This window comes from Danio rerio, chromosome 23 (genome assembly GCF_049306965.1).
Source record: "Danio rerio strain Tuebingen ecotype United States chromosome 23, GRCz12tu, whole genome shotgun sequence".
In the NCBI taxonomy this organism is placed as follows: Eukaryota; Metazoa; Chordata; class Actinopteri; order Cypriniformes; family Danionidae; genus Danio; species Danio rerio.
Window position 1 is genome coordinate 24000741 of NC_133198.1, and position 21808 is coordinate 24022548.

Below are 21808 nucleotides of genomic sequence, written 5' to 3' on the forward strand. Positions count from 1 at the left end.
TGTGCGGGTGTGTAATCAAAGTGAAACAGGAACAGGTGTGAGTGTGTGGTGCATGACAGAATTGTAGTTCTTTTGATGGCAGATTTGTAGTTATCCAGCTATCTGTATGGGCTAGATTGCTGGTGATTGTGACAATATCAAATATATTTATTTGACTGAAACAGCATACCTGTCCTCACAATTACATATTATAATCCATGAAATAAAAAAAGTCATGGAAAATGATATTATATATATTTTAAATGGCTAAAATAGTCTCTTTTAATACATGATCTAATTATTTCTTTCTTATTTTTTCGGTCTTTTCATTCTTTATTGTAATGAAATATCAGTAGGTGTTTTATTTATGGGTAGATGATGTCATTATTATTTTTGCTTAGAATAAGTAGGCCACATTTTAATGTACAAAAAAGTAGTTTATTTTGTAACTCTTTATTTTTGCTGAATTTCATCGTCTTACAACATGCAAGTTCTTCTTACTGCATTCTTTAGGTATCTATGTTTAAGACGACCTAGTGAAAAAAAAAAAGTATAGTGATTGGTCAGCAAAATTCACTTGTGCAAGAAGAGAAAAAAGATGGAAAGGTGAATAGCCCAATCCTGCTAGCTTGCAGTAAATTTAGCAGTGGCGTCTTTATTTTCTGCAATGCCGTGGAACTGTAACGTCAGGGAATTGCTGATAAAGTTGAGAGAAAATTGCCTGACTCAGTGGAAATACGCTCAACGATACAAAACGGCTCTTTAATGAAGCAGACCTCAGGAGTGTTAAAGGACATAACCTTATATATATATATATATATATATATATATATATATATATATATATATATATATATATATATATATATATATATATATATATATGGTGTCTGTGTGCTTTTGTGTCGCATTTTCCATCTGTGTTTCATGCCATGTCAAGCTGGCCATGAGGCTGTGGCTCAGCACATCGATAACTCATGCAGAATAATGAAGAGAGTACTGTAAACAAACTAAAGCACAGGCAAACAAACCATCCTGTATCACTCACAAACAGGCTGTGTTCACATTGGCAACACATCACGCTTATTTATAATTGTAAGCATGACCTAAAAAATATATATTGACAAGTACCAAATAGGAATAAAACAGCTTTGCTTATTTCAAACTATTGTTTATTGCAATTCTCAAGTTGCAAAATCTGCATAGTAATGAAATTACTCTTTTGACATCAGCAGCTCCTATTGAACATTTCCTGTGTCAGTGAGCATCTTGGTTCACAGTAAATGATCTACATGAACTTCATCTCTCTGAATAAAGGTATTTTCTGTGTAATGCTCATTTGAAAATGTAGAAAAGTTCAAGAACTCCACAGGTAGTGTACATTTAGTTTGTTTTTATAAATGCATTCAGTTTAATGTTTCTCTACTTTAGTTTGCCTGTATGTAAAAGAAATATATTTAATTGAGTAATTAATCCAGGGCGACAGGGTAGCTCATTGGTTAGCACTGTCGTCTTACAGCAAGAAGGTCCCTGGTTTGAGCCCCAGCTGGGTCAGTTGGCACTTCTGTGTGGAGTTTGCATGTTTTCCTCATGTTTACGTGGATTTCCTCCGGGTGCTCCGGTTTCCCCCACAAGTCCAAAGACATGTGGTACAGGTGAATTGAATAAACTAAATTGGCCTTAGTGTATGTGTATACGTGTAAGAGTCTTTGGGTGTTTCCCAGTACTGGGTTGCAGCTGGATAGGCATCCGCTGTATAAAACCTATGCTGTGGTTCATTCCACTGTGGCAATCCCTGATGAAGAAATGGACTAAGTCGAAGCAAAATGAATGAATGATTGATTAATTAGTTCAATCAAATCTGCACATTCTGTTCCATAGTTAAGGTTGGCGGAAAAACTATTTATGAATGGTACAATTTTTGAAATCATTGATGAGAATGGTAGAATGCTGGTTTTAGCTCTGAAAATGTGTCTCAAAATGTTTTGTTCTAACAGCTGATTAGGTTTGCGTACTGTCTGTATGAATCTGTTACTGAAGTCAAGCATGTGCACTATTTTGGTGCATTTTCACTGTATATGTATTATGGCTCATTACTAGGGGGTTTCCTATGGAGCCAGATCAGTCTGCAAAAAAAAAAAATTAATTTACAAAATAAAACTCAAATGTGCACAGCATTATTCACATTGACAAGAAACGAGGCATTTTTGTGAGCATTTGTGGAAAAATCATGCTTTTTGCATTAATTTACACTTTGGATTTACGAGTTGAGTTTTGAGTTTATGAATTGGCTTTTGTAAATTTGAATTGTATTGTGCAAGTTGAAATTATATTGTGCACGTGAATTGTTTTGTGTTTTTAGGGTCATCTGGCTCCATAGTTGCCACTCTGTACAGAACCCAAAACCTGATAATAGTTTCAGCACCACTATGGTTTCTAAGTGACCCAGTAGAGGTGGAAAATCTATACAGTAGTGATGTCTATATTAATGCCTCAACTTTAAAACAGTACAAATCTGCAGTGTAAAATAAAACCGAGCAAATGTAATGCACACTGAGCCAAGCTTTTTTGTTGTTGTTGTTGTTTAATTGCATTATAACATGGGCATCATGGTAGCACAATCGCCTCACAGCAAGAAGGTTGCTGGTTCAAGCCTCGGCTGGGTCAGTTGGCGTTTCTTAGAGTTTGCATGTTCTCCCAGTGTTTGCATGGGTTTTTCTTCTGGGTGCTCCGGTTTCCCCCACAAGTCCAAAGACATGCGGTATGAGTGAATTGGGTAAGCTAAACTGTCCGTAGTGTATGAGTGTGAATGAGAGTGTACAGATGTTTCCCAGTGATGGGTTGCAGCTGGAAGGGCATTCGCTGAGTAAAACATATGATGGATAAGTTGGCGGTTCATTCCGCTGTGGCGAACCCAGATTAAGATGGGGTCAAAAAGATCAAAAAGGGACTAAGCCGAAAAGAAAATGAAAGCATGCATTATAACACAAATACAATAAGGCAAAAGTCGATTAACAACTTTCATCTTACAGATCAGAGCACAAATAATCATCAAACAAATTAGATAATAATGCAAATAAATAAAATTTAAACATAGAATAGGCACACAAACAAAAAACATTTACATTACTCGGTCTTCTATGAATTTAACATTTTTTAGTAAGCTAACCTCTTCTTCCTAATTTTAATTTTAACAACTTTAAAGATTTACAGTATAACCTAAATTCCTTTTGGAAAATCAGAAGCAGGGGATTGAAACACTTGCATTTATGAATTAAAAATTTCTCAAAAATTAGAATATTGTTCAATACAAATTAAATATTAACAGCTATATATATATATATATATATATATATATATATATATATATATATATATATATATATATATATTTATATATATATATATATTATTTTGATGGTCCATTTGAGTATTACTAGACTGTCCTTTAACTAACTGACTATAAGAAACTGTGCAAGTACATGCCAACTTACACTAGCCCTAACCCCAACCTAAGTCTACTTATAATCTAATGAGAATTAGATGACCTGTAGGTGCAATGTAACAAACGGAGCATCAAAATAAAGTGTGACCATATTTTTTAAACTGTTCCCCAAAACTAAAATTCTAACTATTCTAAAGCCATTAGAATAAATCTAGGAAAGCCTAATTCCAGGATCATTCATTTATAACTATAATCAATCTAGTTCTGGGTTGCAGCTGGAAGGGCATCCTCTGTGTAAAAAAACATATGCTGGATAAGTTGACGGTTTGTTACACTGTGGTGACTCCATATGAGTAAAGGGACTAAGCCGAAGAAAAATGAATGAATGACTGAGTACAGTGTGGTTGTCATTCACGGTTAACCAAATCATATGTGAAAGTAACGCAAATACATAACTGACATCCTTATTCGCCTCTTTTGTTAACCTGACCCTACCAGTTTATTTTCAGGAATACTAGTTAAGTTAAAAAGCAAGACGTGCAGTTTGTACAAATTAATGTACTGCCCTCTTGAGCCCACGTTACAATAGCGCTTCATTTGTTACAAGCTGTCACAAGGACTCACAGTTTGGCGTTGGGATGACGAGGGCTTTTGGGAGAACCATTCATGAAGAACACATTAGTCCTGAGGGCAAAAATGTAACATCTGTCATTAGATGTTCTCTCCAACTCTCTCCCTTTTCAAAAAATCTGCTCACAGGAGAAAAAACAGGAAGCATTTTGCCCGTGTTTACACTAGGAGTCTCTTTCATATTGCTGTAAAGTAAACGCTTCATTAGCTTAATTTTCCAGAAGCTGAGAACAGGGAATCCCCCAGTGTAGAGGATGCTTTTGCTTCCTGACTGATGCAAGTGAGGACAGTGACAGTGAGGATGTTTTTGGTTTAAAAGTGAGGTTGATTTTTGCTTTTTTTTTGCTTTCTTACAGGGCTGAAATGGTCCTCGGCAGTATCATCAAGAAGAAAGGATGGAGGTACGCATGTTCTTTTGCCGTTTAAAACATTGGCAAACTCTCATTTGAAGTCATGTTTGAGTGCTGTTTTCTCCTCATCAGAGTGTCAGAATAACTGCTGATATCCTCTCAATGAATATAAGCTTGCCTTTACCTTGCGTTTTTGTTGGTTTGTGAATGACTAATGTAGAATTTGCTCTTAAGGGGACATCAGCTTTTATTTATCCTGCCATTCACTTTATGCGAGCACTGAGGCGAAAAGCTGCTTCCCCCCCAGGGAAAAGATGTCTAATTTTGGAGCCAAGTTTTTGCCCTTTTTAGAAACATGGCATGACTGCAGTTTCAAGTGTATGAAAAATCTGCTTCTCTTGGGAGAGGAGAACATTCCTGTCCAAATGCCCTTTATTTATCATCATCTGCAAAGAATTTAGAATATGTTTTATTTAAACGGCAAGATGTAAAAAATTCTGAAGTATTATTATTCTATTATTCTAAATATTATTATTTTATCTACCGCTTTAGTGCTAATGCATTCTTCTAGTAATATTCTAAATTATTTGAGGGTTAATGCATTAATTAGCATTTTAAATATAGAAGAACAGTTGTGATAGTTGATACAAAACATTTCTAATTTAAAAAAAAATTTAAAGTTAGGATTGTCAAATTTGTTTCTGTTATGCTTAATAGCAGAATAATGAGAGAGATATTTTTTGAGAAATTGTTATAACTTTTCTTGAAATTCAAGTTTACATACAACAAAATGATTATGCCTCTGAAAAAGTTCAGATGATGGTGTCAAGGTTTTAGAGGTTTTTGATTGGCTAATTGACAACATTTGAGTTAATTGGAAGCACAACTGTAGAATAGTATTTAGTGAAAGCCTTAAACACACTGCTACCTTTTGTGACAACATGGGAAAATGAACAAGCCAGAATCAACAAAAAAATCCAGATTATAATTTGTTAAATTACACTGGGAAAAGAATAATTAAGACATCTCCTGTGGTCTGATGGAACTAAGATTGAACTGTTTGGCCACAATGACCAGTGTTATATTTGGAGGACAAAGGGGAAAGCGTAGAAGCCTAGGAACACTATCCCAACTATAAAGTATGGGGGCGACGGCATCATGTTGTGGGGCTGTTTTGCTGCAGGAGGGACTGGTCCACTTCACAGCATGAATGGTACTGTATCATGAAGAAAGAACATAATGTAGAAATACTGAAGCAACATCTTAAGACATTAGCCAGGAAATTATAACTTGGCCGCAAATGGCTCTCCCAAAAAGACCATGACCGTAAGCATACTGCCAAATTAGTTAAAATGTGCTTTAAGGACATTTTGTTTTGGAGTGGCCATCACAAAGCCCTGACCTTAATCCTATAGAAAATTTGTGGGCAGAAATGAAAATGTGTGTGCGAGCATGACAGCCAACAAATCTGACTCAGTTACACCAATTCTGTCAGGAGGAATGGGCCAAAATTCCTTTGAACTATTGTGAGAACCTGGTGAAAGGATACCCAAAACATTTCACCGAAGTTATACAGCTTAAAAGCAAAGCTAAAAAATACCAAGCTGTCTAGAAATTAATTAAAATTCTCCAAACAAAATTATCTTATTATTCTGGCAAATGTAAATTATTTAGGTAATCCTAACAGACCTAAAATAGTAAACGTTTAGTAAGATTTACCATCAGACATAAAAAAAAAAAAAGTTATGTTCCTTTTTTTAGAGTATGTAAACTTCTGGTTTATATATATATATAGTATATATATAGTTATTATATTATAATATATTAGTTAGTTAGTTAGTTATAACTTAGTTATAGTTATTTAGTTATAATATAATACAATATACATTTTACAAATTTCAAAACTATATCTAATATATACCGTATAATAATAAGTCATATACTACAAAGCATGTTTTCAAATGAATGCACAAAGTTTAAAGCCATTGTTGTTATATGATTTACTTCAAATAATGCAATAATTCAAGTTCAAATATAATACTTTCCAGTCTTTTCATTTCACTCCACTGACTTTCTTAAGTAATTTATTTATTGTCCATTGACTATCATGGAGTCCTTGCCTTTGTATCACTTCAAACCCATCTTTCTCTCATCTGTCTTTCACAGACGTTCCAGTTTGGTCATCACCACAAAAATTTACTGGGGTGGAAAGTAAGTGCTGTGCTCTTATGTTAGTGTTTATGTGTATGTGTGTCACAAAGAGGTTAATGATGATTCATACTATCTGCCGACTGTGAGAGCAACAGGGGAAGCAGGTTAATGATAGTCTCTTTTATACAAGTGTGTACGGTGTAGTAAGGGAAGTCCTGCAGACCCTCATTGGAGAAGGATTCAGGTCGAATGCCCCCTCTGAGCTGTGCTCTTTCACTCAGGGCAAATTAAAGGCCAAAGCTGAGCACTGTTGTGAGGTCACCATTAAACATTAATGCCTTTAAATTGCCACGGTGCTCACATTTTGATAATAATTAGCCTCGCATACAGAATCAGTGGCCATACTGAATTTGACCTTTAGTAAATTCACCCATGAGCATCACCTTGAAGCTAAAAGAGACAGATCTTTTTTTCTATATTGTGATTTGACTGAAATGGATTATTGGGGAAAAAAAAGTATGGTTTCAATTCATCAACTTTGAGTGGATGGATGCATGCAGGATTTCAGCTAAATTGGATGAAATGATTGAAGAAATGAACAGAAAAACTCTCTACAATAAGTTGAATGACAAGAATTTAGAAATACCGTTGTCTTTAAAGACACTAGTAAACTTCAATTCACTTAAATGTGTAATTGTTACTTTCCTGTTTGTTTTTTCAGAGCAGAAACAGAGAGAGGCCTATCTAGAAAACACATCATAGAGGGTAAGTCCTGTTAGCTGTATTGATGATTTAATTTTATATTTTGAGGACAAAATTTTGGGACTAAAATTGTCAAGCAGGACCCACTTTAAACTAAGTTATAGTTTAACAACTGTGAGATTTTGAATTCTTACTTAAAAAGAGTGACTTGAAGAAGGTGACTGGATCAGCGTACTTTATTTTTAAAATTGCAAGGCTTGGTTGTTGCTTCTGGTGAGCAGTTTTTTTTTTTATTAAATTGTTCTGAGATGGGACAAACCACACTGCCATAAGCTCACCAATGCTTGATGACAGTGAAGACTATCTCTTCTGGTCCAAGCCAACAGTACGCCCAATCCCAGTTCTATTTTTGTACCCCTACCCCTTCCCTTGAAACAGAGTGTGAAATCACCTAAGGCATATATCATGTTATCATACTGATACAATGTGGCGATAAGATCGTAAATGTACTGTACATTTAGGCCATATTCATCTATGTAAACACACAAAAAGACAACATTATACCAGACACTTTAAAAAGGTCATTCCCAGTCACTAGGCTTTTCTGACACAGTATTTGAGTGTCATCGAATGACAGAATGTAGTGGGGCTGCTATACAGGAGTTGTTATTATTATGGATTATAGCAAAATTTAGCAATTTTTATTTTACTGGGTCTTTTAAAAAGCATGGCGGCAAAACAAGAAAGCGGTTATGAATGTATTAAAACATATACTTGTTTGTTGTAAAAATTTTTAATAATGACAAAAAATACTAATTTCTGCATCTCCTGACTTCTGTGTGCAGCCATGCTGCTGTTGTAGCTGGTGTATTCTGAGAAAATTTCTTACCTCTTGGTTTCGAGAGTGGTCCTGAAAAATCTCAGTTTGAAGGGCTATCTAGCCCTTTCCCTTATCCCTACGCCTTCAAGCTAAAGATAATCATTTTGCGCGTTTACGTGAATAGTAAAGGGAAAGGGCTAAGGGGTAGAATTGGGATTAGGCCTAGGTCTACTGTGACACAAGTAGCAAATTGTAATGATAAGGTTCCCTCCTTCCATAAAAACCCAGATCCCTCATCTGATGAAGGCCGATGAAGGCCATGTCAATATATTGTATCGTCCAAGAGGTTCAGAAACCATAATGACATCCCAAGAATGCATTCTTGAAGATGAATGCATTTCTGAATGCATGCAAGAATCCCAAGGGTGCAAGTGGAACTGAACATTGAAGCATTAACTTAAGGTCAATTGGTCTGTACTTGTTTCTTTCATATAACATATATATCACTTTAGGATAGACAATGCAGTGGCGCAGTAGATAGTGCTGTAGCCTCACAGTAAGAAGGTCACTGGTTCGAGCCTCGGCTGGGGCAGTTGCCGTTTCTGTGTGGAGTTTGCATGTTCTCCCTGCATTCGCGTGGGTTTCCTCCGGGTGCTTCTGTTTCCCCCACAGTCTAAAAACATGCGGTACAGGTAAATTGGGTAAGCTAAATTGTCCGTAGTGTATGAGTGTACTGGACAAGTTGGTGGTTCATTCTGCTGTGGCGACCATGGATTGATAAAAGGGACTAAGTTGAAAAGTAAATGAATGAATGAATGAATGAATGATCATTTTAGGATAGTCATAAGTGAGTGCACGGGTGTCCTGCTGTTTCAGGCCACATACATATGACACTTGTACTTCCAAGTATGATCCATAGTAGTTCCATCATATGGCTACAGGACTTGACAGATTTGTTGCTCACGTATTGGGGCTAGATACCACAGGGAACCTGCAAGGGTCTAGTAGAGTTCATTACCCTATTCTGCATTACAAAGGCAAAGTAACTACACACTTAGGCAAAATTGAGTTAAAATAGAATTTTGTGACATCTGTTCTGTCTGCTGCTTGAATTTTGACCCATTAAAAAAAGAGTGTCAAAATTGCTGCAACTACAAAATCCAAGCTGGCGTTAAAGTATTTTTACAGTCATGCTGCGCTTTTCCTTTGTAGGGTAGAGTGGTTTGGCACTGGTCATAATGCTTTGGCTTATCGGTGTAAATAAACTGTACTAAAGACTCCTAATATAAAGTGATTAAACAAAGCCCAAATAAGAACCTTTAAATTCTTTTGTCTTTAACAGCCATAAACATTACTGCATTTTTTTGACCTACAGGTCTAAGGGCATCACTGGAGAGACTTCAGTTAGAATATGTGGATGTAGTGTTTGCTAACAGACCTGACCCCAACACGCCAATGGAAGGTAAGTGTGCTTGATGAGATGCTGGCCAGTTTGTGTCATCTTTGTGTACCAGCACTGGAATGGCTCTCCTGATTGCTTTGCACTGAAGCATGGGATTAAAACAGACCAGCCACGCAGCTCTTAACTTATCAGGAATCAGACACTTTGAGACCAACAGCAGAGATTTGTTTAACCCCAAAACACAGCATTCCTAAAAATAGACAATCATCCCATTAAATTTCAATGCGTTACAACAGGGGTTTTCAAAGTGTGAGGCGCGCCTCCCCTGGGGGGCGCCAGAGCATGTCAGGGGAGGCGCGGGAAAAAATATAATATAATAAAAATATAATAATAAAGTTTAATTGTATGTATTTTTTTTTATTATATTTAAACGTTTATTATATGCCTGCTAATACAATGGGTCGGTTTTTGAGACCCACCCCGATTCAAAGCTGTAATGAAGTTCACGGCCCTTTGGCCGCCGGGAAGGAGGCGGAGAACCGAAGCAGTTTTAAAGTGATTTATTAATGACAGTGACGGCAGCTCAGTCTAAACCAAAACAAACGGACGGCAGATCCTCACGGAGACTGCCGTCAAACTGAAAGCAAAAGTAACTGTTTTGACTGGGATGGACAGTTCTTGGATCTGTTCTATTCATATTGAACCATCATCCTAGTTTTAAAAACGTTATATTAAAATACTTATTACTCTGTAAATAATTGCACTTTCATGCAAATGATGATAAAAGTGAGTTAACAGTCTGGCATCTGTCTGTGTCTTTATATATACTGTATATATATATATATATATATATATATATATATATATATATATATATATATATATATATATATATATATATATATATGTATATGTGTGTGTGTGTGTGTGTGTGTGTGTGTCTGTGTGTGTGTGTGTGTGTGTGTGTGTGTGTGTGTGTGTGTGTGTGTGTGTGCGCGCGCGTGCGCGCGTGCGCGCGTGCGTGTTTGGGAGGAGGGGGGCGCCAATGGATAAGTTGTGTCAAAAGGGAGGCCCACTGTCTTAGACTTTGAAAAACCCTGCGTTACAACATCGGATAGAATAGCTGATTGTCTGTCTCAAAATATTGAGCAGTGAATAGAGCATGTTGTCTAAGTGTGCTGTCAAGATGATTCGACTTTGCATCACAGCAGTTGCATCCATTATGCAGTTAATGGTTGAGTCTAGTTGTAAGTTAGTCTAGGAAGAGTGCATGGCCTTGCATTTGAGAGCTTTACAAAAGCATTAAACGGACTAGTACATCTACATATTGTCACAGTCGACCTTTCGTAATAAAAAGCACTGGTTTAGAAGGCTGAAAAACCAAAGCAGCATGACTAAAAGATTTTATATTACTTAAAAAGCATTTTCACAGCACTATAGCACGGTGATTCTATTGCATTTTATCCTGATTGGATTTGCTCCTTTTTTTAATGTGAATTGATTCAATATGTAAATTGTGAAATACTGTACTCTGAAATACACACATTGTTTGTCAAAAAGCATTTTAATAAATTCAGTAGATGCCTTATCAATCTTTTCAACTGAAGTGGTGGAGAGGTTTATATTAACTAGAATAAGCTATCTTTATGCCATCAGATTAACATAGTTAGCTCCTGGGGCATGTTGTGGACAAAATAAGGGCTAAAGTATAATTAAACTTGACAAAAGGGAATGACAGAGATGCATTTAGAGCTTTATTTTGAAGCTTCAATGTACATGAAAATGGCAGGAATTAATGTCCACTACTGCATAAACAGATTGGTGTCCTTTCACTATAGAAATGGCAGAAAGAGCTAAGTGATATGACACAATCCATAAACGTGCATAAAACACTTATCGCAGTCTAGATGTGTTTGTTGCCTTGATATAAACATACTCTACAAATTTCTCAATATACATGTGCTAAAACTAACAAAAGGTACATATAAATAGACCTAATGCCTCTTCGTGTGGCACTGAATACATTTATAATCCATATATGCCAGATTTAGTCTCCTGACAAGCACTATGGTAATGCATGGCTTCCTGCTTCCCGTAACTGCTTCTTATTAGTGTCCCTGCTTCTACCATTTTTAAAATAAGAGTCCCACATACATAATATATTTAATACAAGCCTACGTAAACTTAAAAATAAGACTTGCATATTAACAATGTTTGATGTTTGATTAATGGATTGTCAGAGTCAGTGTTTTGTTCCGATTGGCCTGATTTTAAATTTAAAGAAGTTAAATGAGAGCTAGGAAACAATAGTGTTTGACTCTCAATGTGTCATTTCGACTTACTGAACTCTTAATATTCAGCTATGCTTCGATATGTCCAGATTTTCATTCCAATGCACTTTGAACTGCCAATGTAGAGTTTATTCAACTTGCCATCATTAGACTATTGTGTTAAAAGTCCAGAATGCTCACTATAGTTTATTAGTGTATACAGTTTCTCGATGTCGGTCATTGGGGCATTGACATGCATCCCAGCTCAATGTCTTTATTCTTTGATTGCTGATTGTGCCATAATTGTGTGACGAAGGCTGACCTAATTCAAAGTCTTCTTCGAGAACGGTGTACAAATGTGTCCTTTTCCCCCAGGGCACGAAGGGTAGAACAAATGGATCATTCACAGTCTAGCATATGCAAAAGTGAATTTACTTTATGTAGGTTTGTGAAGGATGTAAAACTGGAATTACTGATCTTATTTCAGGCCGCTCTTTCTTTCAGGAGACAACACACTGTTTGATCTTTTAAAAATTGCTGAACTTTTATATTGATAGACTGCTAGATTCTACATTATATCAAAGGCAGTATCTAAAAAGCATATTTGGCGCACTTTAAACTACTCTCTAAAATGATGATTTAAACACCTTCACAACTCAAATACTGATGAGATGTAAGATAACTTCACATTTCTGCCTAAAAATCCTCCAAAAAATGTCCTCATTGCCTTCTTCGCTGTAATTTCAATTACAAACACTGTTAACTGAGCTTAACTTGTCAAACCTGTGACAATGCCGTGCTGTACAGCTGTGAGGGCTTTGTGTACAGAGTGATGAGTGGCAGAGACTGATGCTTCTGAGGTCATGGCCATGTAGACATGATTGCTTGTGCACACACCACGTGACTTCATGAGTGGTCCTATTACTCCGGGACTTGCAGAATCTGCTCTGGTCCAGTTCTGCTGCCTTTTTTTTCCTCTCCCTTCAGAGATTTCATTCCATTTGCTGGTTGGTAAACCTCTTTTCACAGTCTTTTGTTTGTTTGTTTATCACCAGGAGATCCATTTAACACTTCAAAATCAAGAACATTCATCATAGAAGGTACATGGTACCCTCAGTGAGAGTTTTGACCTCCTGTCTCCAAAAGCATTTTATGGCTTTGATTTGTGATAGTCTGCCCTCTTTTTCCTGGTGTGAGAAACCTGACCATGTCCATAAAATGCTGAAGATTTCTAGACATTTCTATTTTAGGCCTGGTATGCCGTAGGACTGTCGAATTATTTGACTCTCCTGTCAATCTTGCAAGTTAAATTTAAAGAAGGTCATTGCATCTTACTGACCCATTTTCTTTGGTTTTCTTTCTTTTTTGTTGGATATTTACCATGCATCTTCATTCCATTTTAAAATATTATTCATTATTTACAGTAGTTTCCTTAGAAAAGCACTTGTCATGTAGGTTCTGTGTGGATTGTTTTGGGCTTTGCTTACTTTTGTTAAATCAGTTTGGACATAAGTAAAGCTGCAGATGTTATACTGTACACAAGTAAAGAATTAAAACACAGCGTCTGATCATACAATATGCTCTAGCCTATTATTCTTAAAGCTAAAAAAGTATATTTTTGCAAGATGTTTGATTGCAGTGTCCCCAGCTTTCCTGCATGGAAATTTTTGAGCTGCTCTCTGTTTTGCATGCGCCTGTATTTGTTTTTGTCTTTTTTGATGTCTTTCTGTTGTCTCTTTGTCTAACAGTCATTGAAGAAGAAATTATTCACAAATCTTGAAAAAGACAAACGCAGCTTTACAGAACCATGTGTAATCTGATAAATTGCAAATATGCTGTCAAATGAATTTAGTGGGTCTTCATATACTAATATGTTATTCATTTGATTTACTAGAGATTTGTGAATGCTGTCCTTTCCTGCCTGCAGTGTTTGGTTTTACTTAATAAATGATTTAATTATTTATCATATGCCTTAAGTAACCTGTTTAAGTATGTCAATTTTATTTACTTATTTATTTATTCATTTCTGTTGTGAGATTTTTTTTCTTGCAAATGTGTCCTCAATAATAAACAATGTGAATAAAAACACTTTAAATACACTAACCGGTCACTTTAGTAGGTACACCTGTCCAACTTCTCATTAGTGCAAATTTCTAATCAGCCAATCACATAGCAGCAACTCAGTGCATTTAGGCATGTAGACATGGTCAAGACGATCTGCTGCAGTTCAAACTGAGCACTAGAATGGGGAAGAAAGGTGATTTAAGTGACTTTAAATGTGGCATGGTTGTTGGTGCTGGTCTGAGAATTTCAGAAACTGATTACTGGGCTTTTCACACACAACCATCTATAGGGTTTACACAGAATGGTTTGAAAAAGAGAAAATATGCAGTGAGTGGCAGTTCTGTGGGCGTAAATGCCATGTTGATGCCAGAGGTCAGAGGAGAATGGCCAGACTGGTTCAAGCTAATAGAAAGGCAACGGTAACTCAATTAACCACTAGTTACAACCAAGGTATGCCGAAGAGCATCTCTGAATTCACAACTCGTCAAACCTTGAGACAGGGAAGCTACAGCAGCAGAAGACCACACCGTGTGCCACTCCTGTCAGCTTTCATTCAAATGGTAGGGTTAGAATTTATGATGTAGTGGTGTGGGGGATATTTTCTTGGAACGTTTTGGGCCCTTTACCAATTGAGCATTGTGTCAATGCCACTGCCTACATGAGTATTGTTGCTGACCAAATCAATCCCTTTATGACCACAGTGGACCCATCTTCTGATGGCTACTTCCAGCAGGATAACACCCCATGTCATAAAGTAAGAATCACCTCAGACTGATCTATTGAACATGTCAATGAGTTCATTGTACTTAAATGGCCTCCACAGTCACCAGAACTCAATCCAATAGAGCACATTTGGGATGTGGTGGAATGGGAAATTCGCATCATGGATGTTCAGCAGACAAATCTGCAGCAACTGCGTGATGCTATCATGTCAATATGGACCAAAATCTCTTAGGAATTTTTCACCTTGTTGAATCTTTGGCACAACATATTAAGGTAGTTCTGAAGGCAAAACAAGGTCTTACTTGGTATTAGTAAGGTGTACCCAATAAAGTGGCCGGTGAGTGTATATTGTGAACTTACATATTAAAAAAAGAAAAAAAAGAAAATGTATATAAGAAATTATATAAAATGTATTCTGTATATTTCCAATTTCAGGAAAATCTTTGAAAATGTTGCTAAGCATGACATTTTACAAGGCTGTACTTTCACTTAAAGAAACGTTTGATGGAATTCATTCAGTTCAGTTTTATGGTGCTTCTAGTACTTTAAGCTGATTGATTTCTTACAGTTTCATAATGTGAATTATTAATGCCTCAGTGTGTAATAATATTATGACGCTGTAGATTATAGGCAGGCTTCTCTGCTAAATGTCAATGAAATGCAGCCTTGTGCAGATGTCATGCAGTCGAGATTCACACTGATTTATTTTCCACCCACTACAAAACTCTTTGAGTAGACTTACTATAACATGCGTAACCTTCAGGCCATTTTAATGCTCTGTCACTTTGTATAAAGAAAATATGATAAATGGCCTTTGTTGCTCTTAGCCTTTCTCAGAATCTACTTCTGCTCCACTTCCATTACTTTACTGGTATATTCGTCCTTGTTTGTCGGGTCATCTTACACTCTATATCTCATCTGCTTTTGTCCCTCGGTCCCGCAATGTCTGAATGTTGTACTGAGTCTGATTGTACACATTTTTTTGTTGGCAGAGACGGTTCGAGCAATGACGCATGTGATAAACCAGGGTATGGCTATGTACTGGGGGACATCCCGCTGGAGCTCCATGGAGATTATGGTGGGTTTGAAAACCTGTTGTATTTCTATTGAAAAAAAAAAAACATCGGGCAAAAATGCATTTAACAGTCTTGTGTCTTATGGCAATGTTTCAGCATCTCATTAGCTGTAACTATAGTCTTTAATGTTTCAAATTATAGAGTGATAGTCTAATTTAATTATAATATGTTTGTATGTAAAACTTAAAATAATAAATATTATTTTTAAAGAAGTTATGTTTCATGTGTTCAGACATTTATATAATTTTTAGTACTTATATCTTTCAAAGCTTGATGGAATAAACAATGAAAATGTCTTCTGATCAATTGTAATTTTTTTTAAGCAGCCAATCAAATACAAACAGCTGCGGATTAAAATTAATAATGTTGTAAATAATGTTCCAAATGTCCTCAACATGACTATATTTTTATTGTGAATATGGAAAAAATATCAGATCAGATTTAGCTCAAACTTGCATGTAAAAAAATTAAGTCAGAGAAACTCTGAATTTGATGCAGACACCAAAATGGTATATCTCTTCTTTGATTTATGCATGTATATAAATGAATCTGATAGCATAAACGACGATGAATCAGTGTTTATATTTATTTATTTTAATTTCAGGAAGCGTATTCAGTGGCTCGACAGTTCAATCTGATCCCTCCTGTCTGTGAGCAGGCCGAATATCACATGTTTCAGAGAGAGAAGGTGGAAGTACAGCTGCCTGAACTCTTCCATAAGATAGGTGTGTGTGTGGTAGGTCACTGTAGGTTACCACTGTTAAGGTGGTTTAAAAGGACATGTCCTGTGTCCTTGCATATCAAAACGCTTATAAATCATATTTAATGGTGTCTTTTGATAATCAGATTTTACCCCACGTTTCCTGTGAAGGTTGATTGGATTTTTGGATTCCTGGCATGCTTGGGTCACTTTAGATTTGTTGTTTTTATCGGCTATTTTCTTTCTTTTGTCTGACATAAAAAAAATCTTGTTTTTCTCTCAGCTGTTGCCATTTCATTATAGTTTAATCAGAGAGACACCCGCGTGTCTACTGTGGATCATACCTGTCAACCCTCCCGTTTTTCCCAGGATTCTCCGGTATTTTATAGTTCTATCCCCCTATCATCCCATAAAGGTATTTTCCCGTATTTCTCTCGTATTTTTAGTCTTTCTCTGACAGGTGACAATAAACATTAAAGAGCTGACCCACCCTATACGAAACCCATACCGCCAAACCACCAGGGGCCGCCCCTTGCTCTTAAATGTGAGTCTGTTCTGTCTGTGCTTTCGTTTTATTGAGGTATGAAAATAAATAAATATAAAAATGACAGGATTCCCTTACTTTTCATTACAGGTGCCATTGCGCATCCTATGCAATTCTCAAAACATCATATAGCAGTGCGTGACTGTCAGCTGACGTACTTCATTGTGATAAATAGACAGTGTTTCCCAAACGGGTTCTATAACGTTACTCACGTTTTGAAGCAGAGTGAAAGTCTGGGTTTTGGGTGCGTGTTTGAACAGACTTATAAACATAATTAACAATAATTACATCTAAAGATGTCGATCTTGTAGTCCCTTATTATGGTGGGCATATCCCTTATTTTCACATCCCAATGTTGACAGGTATGCGGATCAGTTACTTTTTAAATGTGTGTGCGTCATACATCACACACCAAGATTCATTCTGATTGGACATTTTCCAAAAAACGTCCCTCACTCACATTCTCGTTTTATTAGTCAATGAAAATGTCAGCATATTTTTATTATTATAGTTGTGTTTCGTTGTACATCACGAAAATTATGACGAAACCTTTTCGGCATCGAAATTAACACTGGAGTAAGGCCATGTAATAAAGGTTTTTGCGGTTTGAAGTACATTACGCCTATGGAGAGTCCCCATAAACTGTGTGTGCTTTCTCTAAACAATTATCTTTTTTTTGTTGCAACCTCAGAAATGAAAGTAAAGTAAGGCATGTGTGTGGTGTTGATGCAGGTGTGGGTGCCATGACGTGGTCTCCACTGGCGTGTGGCATCATCTCAGGGAAGTATGACAGTGGTGTGCCTCCTTGTTCCAGAGCCTCCCTCAAGGTATTTTTCGGATATTTGTGATCGTTTGTCTTCCTGCACTCCTGTCAGTCTGTCCTGACTGCTGTTTGTGGTGGTTTTCATGCAAATGTGGTGGCTTGGCTTGAGTTTTCTGTCGTATTTTGGGGTTTATTTCTCTCACTTTATGGCATTGTGAAGTATTTCCATCTGCACACATGTAGATAAATGGATGAACACTTTTGTGTTGTTCTGTTTCTTTCTATGTTGTGATATGGTGAATTTCTTTGTCTTGACACATTGATGTTGAATCCTTTTTATTTTCAAAATGAGTTTATTCACTGTGTATTACATTGTATGGATGAGAATAACAAAAACAAAACATGATAACAAGCATATTATTTTCTGATGTACACATCAATATTCATAAATACACAGTATTAGCTTGATACACTAATATGTTATTGGAATTATATTTAATTAGCAAATTTATTAAACCATGAGATATTAAATGTCAAGTATTCAGATTCAAATTTTACTTCTGCTTTATTTATACTTAAAATCATCAGTGAGTTTTGAATTCAGTTTCCTTTTAGATGAAATACTGTAATGAAGAAAGATGAAGAAAGACAATAATAGATTATTTTCTTTTTATGGTGCAGAGAATTTTTTCTTGAAGTTTGTGACATGGAGAAGAGGAAAATATATTCCATAAAAGCTTTTGACACTAACATAACATCTTAAACAATAAAACTAACAATACTCCACTCATGTTCAAATTTGCCGGAACATAAAGCATAAAATTTAATGTTTAAAACAAACATACTAAAGAATAACAACATATAATTAAACAAACAAATATATATCTAAATAAATGTACACTACTGGTCAAAAGTTTGGGGTCAGTAGGATTTTTAAATATTTTAAAATAAGCTTCTCCTGCTCACCAAGGCTTTATTTCATTAAAAAAAAAAAGTACAAATTGTAAAATTGTGAAATGTTATTGCTCTATAATATAATTGTTTAAAAGTAGTTTATCATTTAATTTAATCATTTATTCCAGTGGTTTTATTTTTTTTAATAAATATTTTATTATTATTTATTTATAGTACAGTGGAGATTTACAGACAGGAAAGTGTGGGGAGCAGAGATAGGGAAAAGGGGAAGGATGGGCAAAGGACCTCGACCTAGGAATTGAACTCGCGTCGCCATGAGCACCTGGCTGCTAAATCTAGACGCACTAACCACTAGGCTATTGGCATGGACATATTCTGGTTATTTTAAAGATGAATTTTCAGCTTCATTACTCCATTTAGAGTCACATGATCCTTCAGAAATCACTCTAATATTTATAATTATTGTTATTATTAATATTATAGTTAATATTATTTCTATTAATGGTAATAGTAATAAAAGCAATAATGACTAGAGTAATCATTTCATTTGAAACTGAATACAATAAGTAATAAATAAATATTTAATAAATAAGTATTTTATTTTAAATAAACAAATTTATTTAACTTTTTTTTTTACATTTAACAAACGCCGCCCTGATGAACAGAATTATTTATTGAAATATGTTCTTAAAATGGCAACGCAGCAAGAAGGTCACTGGGTCGCTGGTTCGAACCTCGGCTCAGTTGCTGTTTCTGTGTGGAGTTTGCATGTTCTCCCTGTGCTCGCGTGGGTTTCCTCCAAGTGCTCTGGTTTCCCCCACAGTCCAAAGACATGTGGTAAAGGTGAACTGGGTAGGCTAAATTGTCCGCATTGTATGTGTGTGTTTGTGTGTGGATGTTTCCCAGAGATGGGTTGCAGCTGGAAGGGCATCCGCTGCGTAAAAATGTGCTGGATAAGTTGGCGGTTCATTTCCCTATGGTGACACTGGATTATTAAAGGGACTAAGCCGACAAGAAAATGAATGAATGGATGACTGTTCTTAAAATGCAAAAAAAAAAAAAAAAAGTCCGGTATTCACAATGGTGGCTGGCACATCCAACAATAGCCTAGATGCAGAATTATTATTTAAGGTATAGCCAAGTCTTCATAAAACAGCTTTTCTAAACTGGTCTACTTAACAATCAGGAATTATAAGCCAGATCTGGAGTCAGCACCTCTTCTGGAGCAATCATGCTGATCAGAAATTTGCTGTCAAATGTATTTGAGCAGTGATGAATGCCAGTCATTTTGACACTTTAATGTTTCAGTAGTTTAGGCATATTTTTATTATAGTAATAGAAAAAATGTAGTTGGACAATGCTCAATAACACAGTATGTCTGCGCTTCACCCTTGTGAATGGTTTGCTTTTAAAGTTATTTTGAGTTTTAAACTAATAAACCGGCTACTTAAAAATAATTTTAGATTAAATAAATTCAGCAGAGTTTTCTTTAAAAATAATGTAAAAGTTACCCTTAAACTTGTGATCATTAAGAATTGTGTTTTTTCACAATTCTTTTATGAGATTGAGTAAAAAATGAATCTGTAGTACTCGAGTGTAATACATAAACCATTTGCAAGAGCACTTGCATACTGTAAATACAATAGGATTTGTTTCATGCGCCCTCGACAGGCAGCAAAAAGCAGCTTCTGTAAAATAATCATTTATGTTTAAAACACAGCCTGTCCTATCGTGCATACGTGAGCAAAAGTTCAGTACTTTTAGGCTGCGGTTGCCCGTCACACACAGTACCCTCCCATCAGCACCCCATCATAACAGCACGTTTGTCTGGTCACTGTCCTGTATGTGTGCAGATACTGTATGATGTTGACAAACACAGCTCTCCAGCAGCCTGAGCAGCTGTGCTGTGTGTTTGAAACAGGGCTACCAGTGGATGAAGGACAAGATCCTGAGTGAGGAAGGCCGCCGTCAGCAGGCGAAGCTGAAAGAGTTGCAGGCCATTGCGGAGCGGCTGGGCTGCACACTGCCTCAGCTGGCCATCGGTAACACTGAATGGGCCCTGCTGCTCTCTCTCTTTCTGTCTGTCTGTCTGTCTGCCTGCCTGGAGCTCAGGACAGGCCGTGTGTCCTCCCCGTCTGTCTCCTGCCTCTTGTGTTCTGGGGTCTGGTGCTGAATAGTCTTGTGTCTATAGAATGTGTGTGATATTTGAGGTTTCTGTGTGCCAGTCTGAGGCTTTATAGTATTGTAGTCCACTCACTGGCTGGATGCCGTGGGATAGTTTGCCTGATAGCTTGGCTCTTTTGGCTTCTTCTAAGAAATGTTGAAACTACACTGTAAAAACATCTGTTAATTAAAAGTGTCAGTATTTTGTGATTCACAAGTGTTTTCTGTTTATTTATTGAATTGCATTATGGGACCTTGATCTCTGCTTTTTCAACTTTTGATATTGAAAAATTCAACTCAGTTTAACAGTTACTTTTATTGACATTTTGGTAGTTTGAAATAATATAATGTATAAGATTATAAGATAAGATACACTGTAATATGGGGAAATGAGTCTGTAAAAGAACAGAAAATGTACTGGCACTTTATTACAAGGTTTTTGTACCCTAATATACAACACCAACCCAGGCAATCTATCACTTTAAACTATTACAAATGTTATTAAAAGTCACCTTTTTTTAATTGTCAAGGTTAAAAGTTGTTGGATGATAGATAAAGGTCACGTGAATCACAAAATATGGAAAACTGCTCATTTCTGTATATTTTCAGTGAACATTGCTTTGGGAGCAACAAACTTTGTAGAGGAGATGTAGGTTTCGGGCAGTAGCAGTCGCTTGGTTTGGGCCCCTATATGGAAACAGATTTCACCCCCCAAGTTCCATTTCTAAACAATAAAGTTGAGGATGAAAATAGTTTTTATTATTTATCATAATCCATTTCATATTTTAGACATTTATTACTCACCCACTCACTCACTCACTCACATTCCTTTGCCTTATTCTCTGCTTTATCAGCTGAAGGAATCACCAAATTGTATTATTATCATCATCAGCAGCAGCAGCATAATCAGCTTTATATTTTTATATTTAGAAATTATTAAAGAAATTATAAATTGCTAATTATTTAAAACACTTTATTACTCACTTTTCTTTGGGTTAATCCCTGTTTTGGCAGTTGAATTAACTGCGAAATGTTGTTGTTGTTGTTGTTATTATTATTATTATGGTTGTTGTTGCTGTTGTTGTTATTGTTATTAATTATTATTTATTAT

At 36.1% G+C, this 21808-nt stretch overlaps 1 protein-coding gene across 21 annotated transcripts in view; it reads left to right on the forward strand.

Moving 5' to 3' along the window:
- The window catches only part of kcnab2b (potassium voltage-gated channel subfamily A regulatory beta subunit 2b), a 185787-nt gene that overhangs the window by 157808 nt on the left and 6171 nt on the right, over nt 1-21808 (forward strand). For 13 of the 21 annotated variants that reach the window (XM_068216784.2, XM_073938552.1, XM_073938559.1 and 10 more), the window contains 8 exons: nt 4411-4455; nt 6571-6615; nt 7277-7320; nt 9453-9539; nt 15529-15614; nt 16217-16337; nt 17589-17683; nt 20456-20576. In XM_068216784.2, the coding sequence (XP_068072885.1) occupies nt 4411-4455; nt 6571-6615; nt 7277-7320; nt 9453-9539; nt 15529-15614; nt 16217-16337; nt 17589-17683; nt 20456-20576 (644 nt within the window). Of the gene's footprint in view, nt 1-4410; nt 4456-6570; nt 6616-7276; nt 7321-9452; nt 9540-12804; nt 12850-15528; nt 15615-16216; nt 16349-17588; nt 17684-20455; nt 20577-21808 lie in introns of all 21 variants that reach the window. The other 8 variants (XM_068216783.2, XM_068216782.2, XM_021469827.3 and 5 more) reach the window with 2 other exon arrangements.